We start from the raw sequence: 21,026 nt of genomic DNA, 5'->3' as shown, positions 1-21,026 counted from the left end.
TCACTTCTATACATGCAAGAGAATCATAATCTTGGATCTTGCAATTTTCTTCTGTCTTTAGCTATCATACAAGTCTGTCATTCTTGCAAGTTTTAATTTCTGGCATCTGCTTGGCAGGGGTAAAATTAGCTTAATTGCTGTTAGATTTTTCAGGAAGTCTTCCAAGCGTTACTCCAGCAGACAAATTGTGTTTGCCTCTCCACAAACAGAAGCAGTGCTAGTACGTGTCCCAGAATGTATCACATCCACTTACCAAGGATTTCACTGCAGCCCTCACAGCCAGAGCACTGACAGCAGAGTTATGAAGCAGAAAACTTCCCTGTGAGTAGTGATCTCCCATGATTATTGAGTTCTGGGAGGTGTTTGAATGGATTAAAGTGGGATGACACCACAGGTGATGCAAGGGCTCGCTCCCTACTGTGTTTTCTATCAAAACTTGTCCTGTGAGACATTGGACTGCAGTTTGCAGGCAAGGATGAAGGATGAACGTGGATCCAGTCTTTCCCAAACCTGTGGGATTCTGAAGCCTTTCAGGGGGCCACTAGTGAGAACCCAGCAAAGAGCAGAATGTGTCCATGTAGGAAGAGGCAAACACCCACCTATCTACAAGAAATGGGAAGCAAGTATTTATTAACTTCACACGAGTTAAGCTTTTGTGAGGAGGAACGCTTGTTGCCATTTCAGTTCAAATTACTAACATGGGTGGTGGTTTCAAAAAGGCATCTGAGTCCCCAAATCCTTGCTGTGGTCTTGGGCATGGGATAATTGAGAACTAATACAAAGGGATGTTGCCACATGTAGGATTATTTGTGTGCTGCCAATTCTACCTACTCTGGGAGGATTTAATAAGATAAAGAATGTAAAACTCAAGCCTAATCAATTTTTTTTAAACACCGAGGGAAAAATAGATCTAAAAGAGCTTGAGGAAGTAATTTTATTTAACTTGCAGTTTCTGTTTGCCTCTTGTTGTGGCTGGATTGTTTATCCACAAAGGATTAATTTGTTAGTCTTTCTTAATGATGGAAATATTTTGGTCATGAGTCTATTTAACAAAGTGTAATAAAAATAAAACCTGTGTTATTCAGTGGCATGGACAGGGCTTCAATATTTTCTTATTTCTCATAATCTAGGGATTCAGCTTTGGGAAAACACAGTTGAGCTGGGGAGAGTAAGACTTCTATAATCTCCCCTAAAGCTCAGCCTTTACACTTCATTCAGTGCATCCACAGTCATGTGCTGTGTGGGTTTGCAACTGATTGATAAATTTACTTTCATTTAGTGTTTCGTAAATACCGCAGTACAATTTGTACCAATGTCCTGCAGATGTATTTCAGGCATTGATTGAGCTTTTTCAGGTTTGTGCATGGTGTTTCTTGTGCTGTGTTTCTTTTGGGCATTATTTTGAGTAAGGCGTGTGATGCTGTCCAGCTCCGCTCACCAGGCAGCAAAATATGCTGTGTTCCTCTCCTGATCCACAAGATTTTCAACTTCTTCTGAGATCTGTTTGTGAAACCTTTCATTTCAGTGAAAAAAGGCAGCATTTCTGGTGTCTTGAATGAGGCTGCTCTTCATGCCATCTTAAAAAAATCCAGATTCCAGGGAATTCAAGTGATTTTAGAGAATCTGTTAGGTTAGTCCTTACTTCATCAGTCCTTCCTCTAAAAGCAGAGCCTCTAAAATTGATGATAAAAGGCAAGTATCAAAAACAGTGAGATAATTACCTCGAGCAAGCAAGGAGGAGAGTTGCTCTGCATTATGCAGGACTCCTGCTTGATAAAGACTTCACTTTTATGTGTTTGTTTCTGCAAGGGCATATTGAGTGAGAATTAGATGGAGCCAGTTTGGCTGGATTTATATTGGCAGGAGATAACAACCGTAGATGAGAAACATGTTTGTCTGGGCCAGAAACCTGGTGTTGCAGAGAACAGTCCAACAATATTCACTGATGTCCAGTTTTCTTGGCAAAAGCTGGTGCACTTCTTTCTTTTGAGGTACCTTCTGCTTCCCCTGGTAATTTAGTGTGATTGCATAATGATAGCAATTTAGTGTTAACAGACCCTTAAGTTCAAAGTCATTAGCTGCAATGAACTCGAGATGGAGTCAAGATTTATTTAATCTGCATTCTGCCAAAACTAGGAGGTAAAACCTAACATCAGTCAAATAAAGCATTGCCACTTGTCAGAATAAAAACTCCGTGGTTCTGGGTGATGGGTTAAACTAGGCTGCTGATTTGGTCACTTCTGAAAGGACGTGTCGTCTTGTACTTGAGGATCAGAAAAGCTGTAGGTGTCATCCCTCCGAGCCATAAAGCTTTCTTCTGTCTCTTTTACAACCTGTCATATGCCCTTCAAAAGTTCCTCAAGCTTGTGCAGTTAGAAGTCTCTTTATCTGTCATTTTGTTTGAGTTGAAATACTTTGTGGAGCCGTCAGATTTTCCACAAAATGTTCGGGATGTAAATGTGTTTTTGTAACCTGGGATAGAAGGGACTGGAGTTCCAGCTTCTGGCTTGCCTGATATGGCAGTTTTTAATGGAGTTTTTTGTCCCAGGGACTACACAGCTTGGCATTTCCCTAAGAAATTCCCAGGCTTCAACCTGTGATGTTTCAAGTGAATGTTTGGTCTTTGTTGAAGTAAGTCTGGCCAGCCTTAAGCAAAAATGGGGGCCTGCAAGTGGGTGGTTATTCTCCCAGCATTCTGGTGCTGTGGTTTATTGGTGAATGTGGAAGAAATAAGGAGTATTACAGCTCCCTGGGGTGATCCAGGTTGGAAGCATTCAGGACCTTTGATGGGAAACTTCCAGCACTTGGGCAGCCCTCGAGCACTGACCCCCAGGCTGACCAGTGTGCTTTCCAGAGTGCCATAGATCAAATCCATTTGCTGTTTTTGGTGCAAAGTGCACAAAGGCTTCATCACTGGGATGATTGGAAATGGACTTCTAAACCACCAAATTGCAGCACCTAGCACTGCTTGCCCTGAGCCCCCATCTCACCTTCTACCCTCACCCCTCTGCAGTTTTATAGCACAACAAAGCAGATGTGCACCATACAGGGCCTGGCTGCTGCTTTAAACATACTAAGAAATTTTAAAGAATTTATAGTTACATCTTTAATTACCTATTACCTTTCCCAGTCCATTATTAATTAATTTCCAAGCTTGCAAACTGGGAGGACAAGAGCCAGCAGTGTGTTTTCTGGCAGGCCTGGCATTGCAGGAATGGTTTTGGTGTCTAACACACCATGTCTGTTTGCATTTTCCATCTAATTTTTCTTCCCTCCATGTCGAGCAGATGATGCTGGTGTTGAAACTGATGTTGCTTTTTATTTTTCTTTGGGTTGTAATGTGTTAGAACATCTCTCACAGGAGAGCTGTGTGGGAAGAGTTATTTATACTTGTGAAGAAGTGTGCTTTCCCATTTAATGCCTGGTCCTTGAGTTCAGCAGCTCCTTAACTGTAGTATTCAGTAAGTAGGACTGAATGTCACATTTAGCAAGGTAATTTCTGAAGAATGTTGTTGAAAACAAAAAAAAATTGGCAAGAATTGTGCAGTTGGTTGCTTTTGGCCAAAGTCTTTTGACATAGATGACCTTGGTTTTGCTAAAAAGAATAAGATTAAAAAAGCAAAACAGAAGGCAAAGTCTTTAATAATCTGCACAGAGTCTCATGTGGGATCTCCACGGGCATTTTGCTCCTTTATATGTGTAAGAAAAAGGCAGAAATTATGTCTGTGTGGGTATTTTTTTAACTGGTACTGCATGGCAGGAAAGCAGTTATCATTCTGCCTTGATCCTGAGGCTGTGTGATGCCTTGGCATCGAGCCAGAGCCAGTCCTGCCAAAATAACCTGGCTGGGACACCAAAGGCAAGGCTTTCAGCGTATCAGGAAACAAGGACCAGCTTAGAGCTGGGATGATGGAGTGATGAGGACTCTGTGCTTGCAAACGTCTTGGCACGATTTACAGTTCCTATGTCATCTGTGCTCTTACTGGTTTCTATTGCTCTGCTTTCCTTTGGGCTCAGTGCTTGTGGAGGCTGAGGTGGACTTGGCGAGGTGGCCCGGGGAGATTATCTGTGACCAGACACTGGGCAGGCAGACTGAGCAAGCTGCAAGTCTGGGAGCAGGAGAGCTCCTGGGAGAAGTTCTGTCTGGCAGTTCGTGCTTCTGATGGTGTCTCTGCTGTAACTGTGTAAAACTGGCCTGGGTTTAGTGATCCTGGACAAGGCTCTGTTGCCACCTGAGCTCTGAGTTGCAGAAGTGACAGCCCAGCGCAGGAACTGTGTGATGGAGGTTCTCGTGCCTTACCTAATGAGGTCTGTGGTGACAGTTGATTAAATCCCAAGCCTGGGGAAATAAAAATGTAATGGCTGCCTGTAAACAACATCTTAGCTTAATTTAAAACTTTCTCCTAAGATAATCAGTGTTTATTAAAAAAAGACATAGGTAGCTGTCCCTAAGACCTTAGGATTATGCCAGTGTGTTCTGTGCCCTGTCCACAACACTTCTCTGTGGCTTTGTTGGAACAACAGAATGCAATATACGTTGTTGAGGTATATTAAGAAATCTCCATGGTTATATTCTTTTCATCAGATGGGCTTAGAAACATGGAACTTATAGCAATAACTGTGCTCTGGTTCTGAATAACAACCAGCAGTCTTGGAAAAATGCTTGGTTGGCATCTGTGTGCGTTTCTGCAGGTCAGCCAGATCATCTGATACTGAAGTGCAAACTCTAAAGGAAACCAGTCCTCAAATATTGTGCTGTTTATTGATCTGGTACATTTGCTGGTTCTGGAATACAAAAGCAATGAAGAAATGAGGAAATTCAGGGCTTTGTTTCCAAGGATGTGTTTGACACCAGCTGTGTGTCTCATCCGAGCTTTGGTGAGCACAAGGCAGAGCCAGTCACATGCTGGTGCCACTCTTTCCCTGAGAGAGAGAGAGAAAGCTCTGGTATGTTAAGAAAAGTGCATGTTTACAGTTTAGTGCCTTCCATTTTTGCCTTGAAGATCACTGGTAGAAGGATTTTTTCAAAGCTGTCCCTTTGTCACATCAGAACTGTGTTCACAGAGCGTACTGCATTGCTGAACCCCACAAGGGAGTTGAAGGAGTCTTGAGTATTGCTTTCTGTTTTTTTAGTTTGTCATAACCTTAATGTAACTTGAAACATGTCTCTGTATTTTGTCAGCTGTGTAAGAACATGTATTTGTCACAAAATCCCATTAATGAATACCCTTCCTTTCCAGTTTGATAGAAGGCACTGCCAGCAAACTTCCAGTTTGAGTTGTGTTTCTTTCTCTATTCCTATGAGTTAGTTAAAACATAGGAGTTAGCATAATAACTAAGATAAGGTCACTTTATCTGACACCAAAATGAGGTCTGCAATGCTGTAGCTGCTTTGCAGCAAAACCACCAGGAAATTTGGTTGTTGTGTGTTTTGCAGTGAGTTTCCTGACATCAATGTATTTATTTCTCAATTACTTAATGGAAACACTTAAATCTGAATGATATATGTAATAACAGATCCTGTCTTGCTTCAGAGGTTAGCAAAACAGAGAGGGAAGTCAGTGTGAAAAACTTGGTCCAACTACTTTTTTTGCTCTTGAGAAATTTGGTCCAAGGACTTTTCAAAACATGACGAGAATCAAAATGAGTACTGTCAACCTCTGTGCTGAGCAGCCATCTCCTGTGTCTTCCATGGTTATTCTGGTATTGTTCTCAAGTATGATTTCATACATTCTAATGGGGGAAAACAACACACTCTGTTGATTTTTATCATTTTAAGGTAATTTGATGTAGTAGGAGCTGCATGTTGATCAACTGATGATAAAGAAGGGAGTTAATCAACAGCCATTAGGTACTTAAATATTATAACAAGTGAAGAGAGAACCTGTGGAGGAAATCAAGGGTTCTCTTTGTTGTCCTTTTTGATTTGTTTTAATTCCGGCTTCCCGTAGTTGCTTATTTGAGAGTAAAACAAACATTGTAGGTGAGACTAGTCTGAATTAAAACCATACAGCCCTGAAAATCACTTTTGTGCATATTGCAGAAAAATACTCCCCTTAACGCCACCCTCCATGAGCATTTAGTATTTACCAATGTGGAGCTCAGAGTTTTCAGTTAATTTAATCCCAGAGAGAGGCTAGGTTTTTTTCCATTTCTGTTTGTGGGGACAGCAGTGAGTGGCACAGGAGATGCCACAGTGGGCAGTCGCTGTTTAAAGGGAGAGCTGGTGCTCTCTGCCAGTCACCCCTGACACCGCAAAGTGTTTCATGCTGAACTGCTTGATGCTGCAAACTGTGAACCCACCCAAACTCCTTATTTACTGCACGTCCAGGAGGGTTGTGTAACTCATGTTTTTGATGCACTTTGAAATTGTAATCTACCATTTCTGCGTAGGTAATGCATGGTTTTAAAAAACACTATTTGGTTTGTCATTTACTCAGTCTTGAGGGAAAAGAATGGTGTTTTTAGATATTCAAACACTTTTGGGCTAGACCCTGCTTTATTCAAAGCTTGTTGAAAAAAAAAAAAACAACAAGATGGTGCAATCAGCTAGCAGGGAAGTAGGCAGGAGGAGAGAAGTAATTTTTGGGCTTTTGTATGTTTTTGTTAATAAGAAACCTGTGATTTAACATGACCTAGAATCACATAGCATAAAAACAGATCAAGCAATCTTTTATTGGATAAGTTATGTCGCTTTTGTTGCTTTCTTTAGCTGTGCATTTGTACAAAGATTTTGAATTGAGAAATTGAGTTTGACACTTTTCAGTGGTGTCGTTCAAAAGGGAGAAAATGAGAACTTTTGAAATGTCTCGAAGCACAACAGGCTTCACTGCTGTGAGGGTGGTGACACTGCAGCTGCTGGGGAAAGTCCCATTGGTCTCAGTGGCCTCTGGATTTCTCATGTGATTTACATCTTAGTGTAAGTGAAATTTATCTTTTACCCACTTATTTTCTGTTTCTTTCTCTTCTTCTGTTTCTCTTTTTTTTTCTCTCTCTCATATTTACTATAAAATAAACCCCATGCTATTGTCACTGGCATATGGTCTTGTTTGCACCTTAATTTGGGCAGAGGCATTTCTAAGAACTTTAACAACTGGATCATGACACAAGTTCAGATATGTTCCTGTAAGATTGACACTATATCCCTATAATTCAGAGGAAGATTCAAGGACAAAAAGTATTTGTCCTTTCATATATCCAAGACCCCAAAAATTCACGGGACCAGCTGTGTGGCCACCCAGGTGCATGGTGCCTGCATGGGAGGGGGGGGTGAGGTGCTGGAGCCTTGTGTTTTCCAGACTTTGGTGAGTGCCCTGCCTCCAGGAGATGCTGGGACTGCACTGTGCTGTAAAGAGTGCATTTCACTGAGTCCTCCATGGGTGCTGCTTTCTTGACACAGACTTGTCTAAAAGCAAATTTGGAGACCTTTCTGAAGAGCTGGGAGGAGAGAGGAGCACCTCTAGGTATCCATGCTTGGCTGAATCATACTGGCAGCACATTTTCCCTGTCTTGGAAAAGGAGGGAAAGGTGAAGGAAGGACCAGTGGACCAGGGGACTTGTAGCCATGCGAGTGTTTATTGCCTGTTTCGGTTGGTTTCACGTTTCCTTGGCAACATACCCTGAGTGGCTTGAGATCCACGGTGAAATGGCACCTGTTGTGTCTGTGAGGGACTGGGAGAAAAATAGGTTTTGTGAAGCAGGTAGAAAATCAGTCAGCTTGGGGCATCCTTGGCTCCGAAGTGAGACTGCGTGACAGACACACGGCTTCACCGAGCAGGGACCCGGGAGTACCGAGAGGCTGCTGAGGTGGGGTTTCAGTTCAAGGGACACAAGAGGGGAAATGCAGAGTAAAATAATCTCATTGAGCTGATTTTTGTATTGAATAAATCAAAGTGCTGTTTTTAATGGAGGCTATGAAGGGAGCTGTGGTGATTGAGGGCTACAATGGAAGCACGTCTTGTGGAAGAGGATCATATTTCAAGGTAGACAGTACAGAGTAAATGAACCTAGCTCTTTGGGCTTGTCTACCTTTTTTTCCTGCTACTATGAGTCAGTCTATTAAAGGTACTTGCTGTGGTTAGTACCGGGCAGAAGCTGAAAACCTCAGCACTGACTTCAGACTGAGCAGTTACTCAGCTCCCATTAATTCACTTAAACAAGGGCTGGATTTTGAAAATTGCATGGCTCTCAGCGCTCTGTTAGTAAGGATTTTTGAAATTGGAACTCTCTGTTCTGGTGCCTGAACAGGCATTTATCTCATGATACAGCAGGGAGTAAAAGCCTGTGCTTGCAATGGGTTGGAGTGGGGCAAATGGCTCAGACAGTGAGGGAGGTCCTGTTGGTGGCTGAGCTCTCCAGCCCCTGAACTGTGGGACTCTGCACAAGGGGATGAGCCATAAGCCCAGGGAGCTCCAAAATTCCCTGTCTGTAAAAGAGCTTGTGGTTTAAACCACTGCTGTCCTGCAGCAGAGCTTTGGGATCTGCCCCTTTGCTGAGCTTGGAACGTGCCTGTCTCTGTGCCACCTCAACTACTTACCACGAGCACCTTTCAGTTCTGGAAGGGACACTCCTGCTCCTCCTTGTGACACTAAGTTTTTGTAGTACTGGATGGGGCAGACCTGCTTCTGCCAGGGAAGGGATCTCCCTGTGATGGGTTTGGTTCCTGTCAGCTCCCTGCAAGTGCCTGGAGGCCATCTCACCAGTGAGCCTCTCTGCTCCTATTTCTGACCCATCAGCCTTGCTTTCCATCCTGCAGACCTGTGGGCTGTGTGTAAGGTCCTTTGCCTGTCATTGCTCTGCATTCCCAAATACTGAGCTGGCAGAATGGTTGTTCCCCGAAATATTAATCCCTAAATCCCTCCTTACACCACTAAATCGGAAGCAATTACAATCTTTCCCCCTTCTCTGCTAATTATATTCGTTTGGAAGCAGACGTAGCAGTCTCCAAGGGCCAGCCTTTTAATTTCCCTTCCACGTGTAGCAATTAGCTGGGGGTTGTTAGTGGCTGAAACAATGAGTGCACCGAACAGGTTGGAGTATAAAGTACAGCAGGCCAGTTGTAGGGCTCTAATGGGTGAACATGAGCAGTCACCAGCCAGGGCTTGACATAAACATCTCATTGTCACGTAATCAAAGCCTGGGGAAGTCCAACCCCTGGGGCAAACAATGGTGGAATCCTCTTTTATTCACATTTTAAAGGAAAAATTAATCCTTTTTTTTTTTTTTTTTTTTTTTTTTCTTCTTCACAATCTATCAGATATGAGCTGGATTGCCCTGGGGAGACAGATGTGTGTTTTTTCAGGGCTGTACAGAGAATTCATATGGTGTAAGTAATTTTTGTATTGTCTGGACTGCTTGGTTTTTCTTTGTAAAATGCACATCTCTAGCCTTTTTAATGCCTTTTTTTTTTAAAGTCTTTATCACTTGGCAGGGATGTAAAAAGTTAATAACAGATTTATAATTTTATTAGCATTTATGCTGCAAGTACTAGAGAGTTCCCCAACCCAAGTTTAATGCATCTTTAAAGTCCTTTTTATTAGCTTGTTAATTCTCAGCAGTACCATTTTATGGAAATGCGAATTAAATTTTTTTTCTAGAGGAGAAACAGTGATTTAGATCCAGATGATGAAAACACGGAGGTGTGTTTTTTTTTGTTTGGTTGGGTTTTTTTTTGGGGGGGAGGAGGGAATGATTCTTCATTTTTATTTCTCCAAAAGTGACTGTTTTATTGTAGCATTACAATTCCTTCTGACAGGTATAGGTGACACCACCAGGTGACAAGGAGTGGGCACCTGGTGTCATCCTTTGCAGCAGGGAACCCTGACAGAGCCCTGGGCAGGCAGGAGCACTGTATGTGTACTGGGAGGGAATGACAAAAAGCCTCTTGGTGACCCAAACCTGCTCATTCCTTCTGCTTTCTCTCACACCTGGCCACTTCCAAACACAGGTTGGGTGGGGTTTTCTTTTTTTAATTTAATTTAATTTTCGTCTGTCAAAGATGAGGTCCCTTTCTCATATGCTTATTTTGATAAATACCCTTTATGTTAACAAGATAGTTTGACTTTTTCCCTCTAAGGATAGGGCATTATTTTAAAAACAAAACTAATTTTCTCATTCCATGGGCACACTAAAAATGAAATTACTTTGGAGGAGGAGCTGTGCATATATTTCAGTCTATTCAAACTGTAGTATTGTGCCCATGTTATTTTTATTTTTAGTTCATATAATGGACAATATGGTGTAAAATAAAGATGCATGGTGGCTGTTGCACCCCATATAAGCCCTCTTCATTGCTTGTATAGTCATCCATCCATGATTCCATGTGGGAGCAACTGAATTTGTGGTTATTGTTCTGCTTTGCACATAGCAGGAGCAGACTTGTGCAGTAAAATAGATTTCAATCGTTTCCTATATCACTAATTGTAATTTCCAGGGCTCCCTCTGTGACAGAGCGAACAAAATAGAGCTTTGAGAAAAACTATCATTAGCCTCGTGGATCAATATGGTTTAGGAAATACAAAACAACTTCAGTTGTTTAAAAATAGGAAGTGCCAGAGGGGGTTCCCACCACCCTGCTGGAAGCAAATCACAGCATTGATCTGTCTGCAGTGTAACTGCAAAATTTGCAGAAAACAGGTGAACCAGCTGGGAATATAAATGGAGCCTCTCTGCAAGCCATGCCTGCATCGGGTCTGGCCCTCCTGGGATCAGCTGTTAGTGAGACAGTCGCTGGTTTTTGGAGGATGAGCAGGGAGGGAGGCAACGCCAGCTCGAGGATGCCTCTGCCAGCATAGCCTTGTAGTTCTTTTCCCATTAATGTTTTCTTTTCATCTCGCTCCCTCTCGCAGATCAGAAAGATTTCTCAGGGAAGTCACAAGCCAGTTTCAAGAAGTCTACCCATGAACATAGGACAAGTCATAAAAAGAGAGAAACCCCAGCTGAAATGACACCAGTAGCCTTAGCCCCAGGTCGAGAAAAATGCTGGGGGAAAAAAAAGACAGTGACCCTTTGACTGTTTAAAATATATGGAGCAGTTGTATGGGGCTTAGCAAAACGTTTCTCAGATAATTTGCTTTGAGATTTCTGAAATAATCTCTGGCAGTTTCATTTCTTATTTACTCGTCAAGGTTAAACTTTTTACATCCTGCTACGAAAGACATTTCCCCTTCTCTCCTTGCCAACTTCACCTCCAAAATGACTGTAGGGCATTGGTGCCTTGGCTGGCACATCCTCCCTGCTTTGATACGAGGAGGGGTTTAGAAATTTGGAGCTGTTTTGGAGAAATGGAATTTTGGAAATTTGGAGCGTTGACCATTCATCTGTGGCAGAGCTGCCCTGTGAACCCGTGCGGTACCAGCTGTGCTCGGGGCTGTTAACGCTTGTTTTTGCACTCTTTCTGCACAGTGTGGGGGAGAGCCCTCCCAGGATCACAGCCATGGCACTCGCCAGGCTTTGCAGGGATTAAGGTCTGTAGCTTTGCTTTCTGGTATTTATTAATGAATGATTTATGAGGGCAAGGCTTAGTCCTCCACCGTTAACTCCAGATCGTGTTACATTCCTTCCCAGCCCGCCGGGTTGGTTTGCAGGAAAAACGCAGGGAGGGGTAGGGCGGCAGCAGCACTGATTTTGCTGCATGAATTTTGCTGCTGAGAATGACTGTGGGCAGCTGTAGGTGTCTAAAGAAATTTGAATCACCTGGGGGGTCCTGGGCTCTTGTCTTTTCTTGACCCACTGGAACTGAAGTTTCTTTCCTATGTGTCATGTTAGTTCCAGGCAAGGAGGAATTTTTGACTGTTTGGCTTGTCCTATTTCTATCTCAGCTTGCCAGTTCTGAATCTGCTACTTATTTTAACTGGTATTTTAGTTTGCCAGTAGAATCCCAAATTAAAACATCAGGGTGATGAAAGCCATCTTTGTCTTGACCAAGAAAGAAACTGTGGCATCCCAGGACTAAAAAAGTAAATTTCTGTGGGCTGAGCACATGTCTGAGAGAGTTTATTTACTGAAGCAGTTGCTGGCCAGTCCTCTGAACACAGGATTCCTCCCAGTCTGGCAATGAATGTCAAACCAGGGCGTTAAATCAGCTTCTGGGGAAACTATCCTTGTTTGCTGCGAGTCCAACTTGAAAAACCCTGTTTGCAGGATACTAATTAATGGTTTTCACTGAGGGTGAAATCAATTACAAATTGCTGTAAAACCCTGATAAGCTCTTTAAAGCAAGAAAACCGAAATCCAAGTAAGCCTGTATATAAAAACTAGAGAGGTTGACTTTGGTTAGGTCTAAAAGATGCTGAAATATAATTTTGCTTGAGTACTAAGGTAGCATGCCAGGGTCCCTCTTTTATAAACGGGTGCCTCTAAGCATGACTTAATCCCAACAGGAGCAGTCATGTGCAGTAGAATTCAGTAGTCATTGCCCTCTTTTAGTAGCAGGCTCTGTCCCAGACTGCTGGCAGCACTGACTGGTGGCAAGATGTTGTATGTGTGCATGGCTAAAAATCCATAGGAGGAACCCCACTCCTCCTGTTTTTGAAATCTCCCGATATTACTGCATTTTAAGAATCACTAGGCTAAAGACACACAAGTCGCATGACTGCTTAATCCCTAATTAACCTTTTTTACTGAATCTTTGTAGGTTATAATAATATATTAGAGGGTTTCTGTGGTTTCTCAACCTATGCTTAAATATGGGATTCTCCTGCTATGTGTTCAGAGAGCTCCCTGGCATTTGTGCAGTAGAGAATAGCTGAGGGAGATGGTCTTTTGTCAATTCAGAATCATTTGCTCCGAGCTGCCAGGATTTGCATCTGAAAAAGACATCTTACACAACTGTTTCTTTAAATATATGTATTTATTTTTTTTTCTCATCTGTGCTTTGTCCATGCTGTCAGCACATTTTTGAATACTACAGCGTGGTATTTCAAGACAAAAAGTCAGACTTTCCTACGCCTCAGAAAGCTCCACGGTTAAGTTTTGCATGCCTTTCAGGAAAACACTGTATGTGAGGCAGGATTTCTATAAATGCCAGTGATGTCCCAAAGATCTGGGCTTTTGAAAATGCCTGATGTAAAGACATCTCATCTTGAAGACCTAGTTTTCATAGAGTTGTGTTAAAACATGAAATGTTACTTTTTCCTGACTTTTCCTTTGTTACTGAAGGGCAGCCTAATAAATGATTTCTTAATTTTTTTTTCTTTTCTCCTTCTAAAATTTGCATTTTCTCAGTTTGACCAGGGTTTTGCAGAGGAAACAAGGAGAACACACCTTCAGTGCAAGCACATGGTAGAACACCTTGCTGTCCTGAAGGGGTCAACGACTGAGTCTGAGAGCTGCCTGCTCTTAGAGTTGCATTGGGGTAGCTAAATTCCTCATTTCTCCTGACCACTCTCTGTTTCTAGTGCCTGTGATGCAAAACTACAGCCTGGCAGGGAGGAAATAATAGCCAAGATTAAATGTTTAGAGGATCCTCTGCAGCTGGGAGGGTGGCAGATACTCCTATTGGCAGGCTGATTATTGTAGCAGAGCACTGGAAGAGACAGGCGGTCCTGGTATTGTCACTGATGGCAGAGCATCATCTGAAATATTCAAAGAACAGCTGTGGTGTTTTGGCTGTTGCAATCTTGATTGTGTCAGCACAGATAGATTTCTCTCTGTTTTTCCTGGAGAACATAATAGTCAAATGAAACCTGGCTAACTACAGCCTTGGGGCCGAGTCGCTGTGCTCTACCTGGGATGTGATTGCAGTTTTTGACAGGAAGACTAATGCGTGTTTTATTGTGTATTTAAATTTGATTTGGGGGTAGAGGGAGAGAATGTTTTATTAAAAAGAGAGGGAGAATAACTTCTTAAAATATTTCCTGTTGCTCCTCAGGCAGGCTGTGGAAGAGAAGACAGGGAGATCAAGGCAGTGCTTTTCTTTTTCAGGGGGTTTGGGTGCCACAGAAATGCTTCTGTAATAATTCCAACACAATACAGACGTAGCTTAGACAAGGCAATGTAAGTAAGGGCTTAAATCAATCCTGCTTCAGCAATTCAATGAAGCTGTAAGCATTGGCTAAGTTACATCTGTATTTTGCAGGAACATAGTTTAAAATCATGGAGTTCTCCCATCCAAGCAGCTTGGCTCAGATGAAAGGGTGTGGTGATGCCAATCTCTTGCTCAGGAGGTTTGTGGCACTGATTCGTTGTGTTCAGTGGCAGCTGTAGCAAAAGCCCCTTTGAGCTCCTAATTTCTGAGCACACTTGCCCTCCTGGATGGGCAAAGGGAGCCTGAGATGCTGCTGGGTGCAGGAGGGAGTGTGGCACATGTCCCTTCTCACTCTGCCTGACCCTTGGCATGGTCAGGTATGGTTCTGCTGTGTGTAAAATGAGGATGTGATTTAACCATGTAAAGCCTTGGATGAGTGTTCACAGACTGAGCAGCAGGAGGTTATGTCTCCCAGGGAGCTGCAGGGGTCCAAGATACCTGGTGCTGTCACCACCCCATGCAGCTGTACCCAAAGCTGAGCTGCTGAAGCAGCTGGGAAAATTCATGGGGATTTTGCAGAACAGCTTCTGAATTTGCTTATAGTTCTTTTCTTCTGGACAGCATCTGGCTTTGGAGAGGAAAGTGGGGTTTGGGGCCTTACAATACAAATAAACACTTTGCGTCAAAGTTACATGTACAGTCTGTATGTCAGGGACTCGTAACAGCTCAGGATCCCTCTAGCACAGGATTTTTAAATTATGATCTGTCATCTTAGGCTCCTGTGTGCATTTTGTGAGGAGGTCCATAAAACACAAAGAAAAGAAGAGGTTTGCTGTTAACTGAAGTACATTTTCTGTACACAGTTACAAGCTTTCACTGTGAAATTTCTGGACGCCAGAAACTGAAAAAGATTAAATCTGCTCTTTTGGCAGCTCTGCCAAACTTCTTATATTGCAAACCCTTGTGAGAGCCCTGGGCATGGATTAAAAAAAATATATAATAAAAGGGAATAATGGGCAAAGTGATACCAGCTTCACAGTTTGGTTTGTATACATTTGGAGACAGACTGTCTGCCTTGGAAATACACATTTTCAGGAGGCATCAGCCAAAATTATGGCAGGATTTTTATTTTTAGGTATGTGATGCTTCTGTTGGTCCAGTAAAAATAAAATAAAAATTCCTGTGTGGCTTTACACAGGCAATTTACAGCTCAGTTCAGCCACCAGTTGGGTCACCCTCAGGTGTGCAGGAAGCTCTGTCATTCTTGGTTTGGTGATTGCCACAGCACTGCAGGTGGCTCAGCTACTCTTTGTCTCAGTGTCTTAGAAGTATTACTTTTTTTTTTTTTAAGAGAAAAGGTGAATGTGGGTGGGCAGGAGGGGTGGACTTTGTGCTGTACTTGCCACTTCTGTTTCACTTTCCAGAATCTTCTCAGGGCAGGGTGACCTTTAGCAGCCTCAAAATGAAGGCGTGTCAAATGAGTTTTTCTTTCTTTTTTTTTTTTTTTATTTTAGATATAATACAGGTGGCTAATAAATATAACATTGTGATGGGTAGACGACTCTCCCAGACATAAGGCACGTGAAGAGCATGTTGCCAGTTGAGAACTGCTCTCTGGAGTTTGCTATGATTGTCAGCTGCTCCTTGTGTCAGTGTGTCCATGTACTGTGGGGGAGCCAGTGGTTGAGGGAGATAAAATATTTTCACTGCTGAAAATCATAAGGAGAGGAGAAATTGAGTGTAAACAACCCTGCAGGTTGTTCCTGTCTGTGCCATGTGGTCCTACCTGTCCCTGGCCTCATGGTCCAGGTGCTGTGCTCAGAGTGACAGTGGGAGAAGCTGTGGCAGTCATGGATTACAGCAGCATAAGCTCGATACTAAACTGCAAACAGAGAGGTGTTTGTGAGTGTATTCAGAATGAAAGGTGAGATCTGATCCCATCTCTCTGCAGATTTGTGTATTCATTATTTCAGGCCATTGTAAAATCCTGCAGTTCCTCTGTAGATCCTCTTGGACTTAAATTTATGTTACCTGGGCATAAACTAGAGGATTTTTCACCTAAAAAAAACCCTCAGGAGTAGAGAGTTTAATGGGTTAGTAAAAGGGATTCAGCTATTTAGCTGCTCTGAGATCCCAGGGGAGTCCCGTGGGTGTACAGCCTCAGGTGAGCTTTCTGGAGGCTGGCTGGAAACTGTCACTCTCCCCAAAGCTGGAGATGTCACAGAGGTGCCACCTGACAGGTCCAGAAATGAGATGTTACAATCCAATTAGGAGAACTACTTAGTAACCAGGTTTTGGGGAAAATAAGTAGATAAATGCTAGGGTTATTGCTGCAGATGGCAAAAGGGGTGTCCCAGATCAAGTGTGCTTGCAGGTATAATGGGTTGGAAAAGGGAAGCCACCCCATTCTGCATTAACTCTGGGTGCTGAGCTGGATCTGAGTCTCCATATCCACTGACTTTAAGCTGCCTGTCTGCCCTTCTCTTCACTGCCTGCAGTTGTCAGCTTCTGGCAAAGCCTGTCGAAGTTGCTGTGAATTTTCTTTCTCCCCCCCCAAAAAAAATTTAAGTGCCTTATAAACTAAACTGGGGTCTGATGTAATTTGTGTGAAAACTGGATGGAATAAACATTCTCCCTAAACACCTGTTGTTTGTTTTGCCTGTTGTTTGAAAGCCTGATGGTGGTGTTTTCCTCCAGTCCTTTGTTTTAGAAATTAATATGCATTCTCTTTTGACTTAGGCTGTTGTTGGGGTGGTGTACACTTGGTAGAAGTCTGACACTGTGAAAGCTCCTCTATAGGGTGTCCCCTGCATTCAGCATTTTCCTTCCATAATAGTGATTAATGAATAGCACAACATTAAATTAGTTTTAGGCTTATTAGCAGAGCTGGTCGAGTGCAAAAATATTTAAAGGTGTATCATCATTCAAGAATCAAATTTAGGGCTGTAAATTGAACTTGTGTTGTCTTTGGAGTTACGTGCACCTGCAGGGGCTGGTTCAGCATGAACAGCAGAGGACAATCTTTTCTTAGGATACAAAGGAAAACAGCAGAAAAATGTCTGTCTGGGTTTTTCCCCCTTCCTTTCTTCCCCATCTCTTACCTTGGGAGCCTGCAGGCTCTCAAATGACTGTGGGCTCTAATTGGAAATTGACTCCCTTGCTTTTAAAATCTTTTCATAAGACACTCTCCTACTTCATTAAATCATTAAATGAGTTTAGCAGGTATTAGTTTTGAGCTTTATTAATTGTGACTTGTTTTTCATTATGAGATAATTGTCAGTCACGAAACATAACTGCTGTAACATATCTAAGCAGACAAAAGTTTGCAGGAGGCAGGGAGATAAGAAATGCAGAAAGGTTGCTTGTACAGAAACTTCTTGAAATAAATCCTTCCTAGAGGTATTTAAGCATTCCTGGAGATACCTTGTTTGGTGTGTTAAACCAGGAGCCTAGAAGCTTCAGGACTTCTGGCAAGAATTTGGTGAAAAAGTGATGCATTTCTGGCTTGGGTTGACCATGGTTATAACCAGTCCTGCCCTCAGTGGGAAATATTTCCAATTTCCCAGCAGGGCAGAGATATCCAGCTTCTTGGAGGCTGTGAAAAATGAGGTTCACTCTCCTGGTAAAATGTCAAAGTTTAATAAAGGACAATAGGAGACAAAGATAATAAGTTTTAATGGCTGGTTGCTTGGTGTTCAGCCAAAAGCACACCTGCTATTTTGGAGACGCCCTTTACATACCTTTTCTATTGCATCAGTCTACTGCATATTCATAAACAATTATGCATATTTCAACTTTTCCCCAGACTTTTCATGTTCCAAGAACTGTTTATCATGGCTCATCCTTGGGTCATCCTTTTTAGATCATGCCCATTTCTTGGCTGTGGTTTTAGTACATTCTTGTTATCACCTCCAGCTTGGGCTTTGGTCCATATATTCTACAGACAGGAAGGTGGGTGCTGATAGTTGGCATGTGAGTAGCAGGAGTCTCCATCATATGTCCATTGGATGTTATCCCAACCAAGCAGGCAGTTCAATTACCACAAGCATAACTATTTCACTACTATGTTTAAGTTTTGTTAATAGCAGACATAGAAAATATATGGCAAAGTTACTTTAACATGATATGTATAGAATCCATTTTTAATATTTGCAAAAAGCCAATATTATAATATGTATTTATGCCAGGGGCTCGGTGCATACTGCAGGGTGCCAATGGTGCCTTGTGAAGTCTGACCTAGAACAGAGGCTGGACAGAGTGAAAGAATAAAGTAGGGATGTATTAAAAGGCCTCAGTGGATCCACCTTGGTCAGCACAACCCAAAATGGTCACAAAATGCACCACTGGTCATGAGGTCTCTCACTTTTATAAGTTCTGGTCCATTTGCATATTGGAGTTAATTGTGCAATTACAGCTTTAGGTAATGAAGTCCCATCCTTCTGGTTTTCTCTCTTTGATCCACATGGTTTCTGCTCTTGGGCCTGAGATTTGGATCATTTGTCCTTGGTCCCCAGCCAGAGAAGGAATTGTTTTGTCTCCCTACTCTGTGAAGAGAGCTCACCATCCCCTCATATGAAGCCCAGACCCACACACTAAAGCAGCACAGAATGTGAAAAATAGAAAAGCTAAAACCTGAGGCACCACCAAGGGAGACTCAGGCCTTCTTTCAGCCTGGGGCTGCTCGCAGCCAAAACTGCTCTTGATTTTCACAGGCTCCATGAATTGTGTTGTTCTGTGGGTCCCCCTGAGCATCCCAAGGTGCCCCCCATGCCGAGGGGGCAGGAAGGCACTGCAGTGATGCCCCGTGGGCTCGGGGCTGTCACTGACGTGGCACAAGTGAGACTGGCACAGGGAGCACAAGGCCTGCCTGCGCTGTGCTGACAACAGCAGTGCAATTTATCTTCAGCTATTTTCCCAGAACTTCTGGGAAACAAACTATGCATCATTTTAAAGATGCTTTCATGAAACAATTAGGCTGCATTAAATTATTTCTACTTTAGTGTGTAGCGCTTTCTCAGCATAGACAGACCTTGATGCACAACTCCAGGGACTGGAGAAAACATCCAAGCTGCATACACAGTTTGGAACTAATGCCTGGTAAATACATTTCAAAGTTTTTTGGGCTAGCAGTTATTAATCTAAATGTAATTCATCCTTCCACTCAGAAGAAATTACCGTTGTAATGCCAACATTTGCAAGCAGTAGTGAGTGATACTAGTAGCCTCCAAACACCCATTCTTTATTGAAAATAGATTTGCCATTGCCGAGCAATAAGATAAAATCTTTTCTGCAGATGATGGCTTCTGAAATATATATTAAAAAAAAATACAGTTTCTGAGAATCCTGAGAATAAAAGTTATGTGGTCTTTTAAGGGCTGTGTCTTAGAAATGACAGCACCGCTGTGATTCCAGGAGCCTGATATTTCATCTGTTGTTTAATGGGCTAACAGAGTAAAATATCACCCTGTAATGATTTTGAATGTGTGTGGGTTTCTTTATAGCCTTTCATGGAGACGCAGGCTTCAATTTTGTCCTGGAGAAGCTCCTGATATAAATTGGTAACAGATCAGTAAATCAGGCAGAGCTGCTGGAGGGCTGGTGCAGAGGAGAGGCTGTGCTGGTGGCTGCTCTCTGCCTTTTCTTCCCTCTCCAGCTCTGGGAGCTGGTGGGCAACAGGAAACTTGTTGACTTTCCTGTGAGGCTGGAGTAAACAAGTGCACCATCTCTAAACTGGGCAGCTCAAATTCATTTTTGGAGCACTCACAGGGGGATTCACCTGTTAAACTCTTTGTTTCCTGTTCTTTACTGCATTAATGGAAGTGGTTCATTCAGGTAGTGCTGCTGCAAATGTAACCTGAAGTAAAAGCGATTACACAGAGCAAATTTCAGAATTGGAGTCTAATCCTGTGTGTGGCAGGACCTTGCTGTAAAATATTTAGCACGTTGTGTTGGAATGGATGCAGAAGGTAAGAATTTCCCTGTCACAGCCATCATTAATGCACTGATTGTGAGGATTGTAATCTGAAAGCCAGGCATGAGTTCCTGTGAAGGTAGTTAGCATAATATTTGGTGTCAGAAAATTACTATCTTCATGAGGGGATGTGAAGCTGCTACTCGGCATTTCCCCCAGTTTTGGACAGAAAGAAAAAAGAGAAGAAAGATGAAAATTTGGTGTAGAAGAGGCCTGGGGCAGAGGAAGATCACTGGTGTCTGTGTATAAAAAGTGCTGCAGAGAAGGACATTGACTGAGTCATGGTCTTAAATGCCAGCAGGGAGGACAGAAGGCAGGAATTAGGGGGTATCTTTGTAGCACTGAGGATGACAAAGCATTGCAGTAAATAGAATGGAGAGATCATGTTCTTCATCACGAGAAGGTGCTGGGGACAGAAATGGTTCCAGAGGGCTGTGTGTTTGTCTCGGAGATGCAGCACATCTGTGTCAGAAACCTGTAGAGGTAGAGGGGTATTAGGTCTGGCTATACATAGCCTGAGCATCCTGTGAGTTAGAAAAGACTGCTTCTCACTTCAGGCACAGTCCTTGAAGTGAGAAGCAGTCTCACAATTTTAAAGTTGCTTAAGAGTCACCACAAGTCAGTAAAATAATTTTGAGCTTGTTCTAATGTAGCCAATGAACATTTTTGGGTGACAGGATTTGCTTCTCCTTCAACTAGTTGGTGACAGAAGCTGAGTTACTAGTTTAGGATTTAAAAAAAAAAAAAAAACAACCTTGCTTGTAATCTGTTCAAATTCATAAACAGATGCAGTTTCTTCTTCTTCGAGCTGATATATATCTTTTGCTTATAGCCCAGGAAGAGGAATAGATATTCTCCTGTGTGTACTTGGAAAGCTTCTACTACAGATTTCAATTCACTGCACTCAGAGGAGTTCAAGATTGTGCAAAGCCAAACAGCTCTTTTATGGAGTCAGTGGAAATGTTTTTTAGGGCTTTTTTATCTAGCATCTTCCTAGGCAAAGTTGTCATTTTCCTTTCTGCTTACAAACTACACCAAAAGCTAAATGTTATGTGCTGGAGTTAATCAAAAGGCTGAACCTGATGGAGT

General features: G+C 42.5%; 1 protein-coding gene across 6 annotated transcripts in view; it reads left to right on the top strand.

Moving 5' to 3' along the window:
* Window positions 1-21,026, top strand: part of ERBB4 (erb-b2 receptor tyrosine kinase 4) — a 582,907-nt gene that overhangs the window by 184,664 nt on the left and 377,217 nt on the right. Inside the window, exon 1 of one of the 6 annotated variants that reach the window (XM_068196533.1) lies at window positions 19,041-19,063. The exons of the other annotated variants lie outside the window; for them this stretch is intronic. Coding sequence (XP_068052634.1) covers window positions 19,057-19,063 — 7 coding nt within the window. The 5' untranslated portion in view covers window positions 19,041-19,056. Of the gene's footprint in view, window positions 1-19,040; window positions 19,064-21,026 lie in introns of those variants that run through there. 6 annotated transcript variants of the gene reach the window in all.

The sequence above is a fragment of the Anomalospiza imberbis genome, chromosome 7, assembly GCF_031753505.1.
Source record: "Anomalospiza imberbis isolate Cuckoo-Finch-1a 21T00152 chromosome 7, ASM3175350v1, whole genome shotgun sequence".
Classification (NCBI taxonomy): domain Eukaryota; kingdom Metazoa; phylum Chordata; class Aves; order Passeriformes; family Viduidae; genus Anomalospiza; species Anomalospiza imberbis.
The sequence above is the reverse complement of the archived record's forward strand: the minus strand, read 5'-3'. Positions and strand labels throughout refer to the sequence as shown.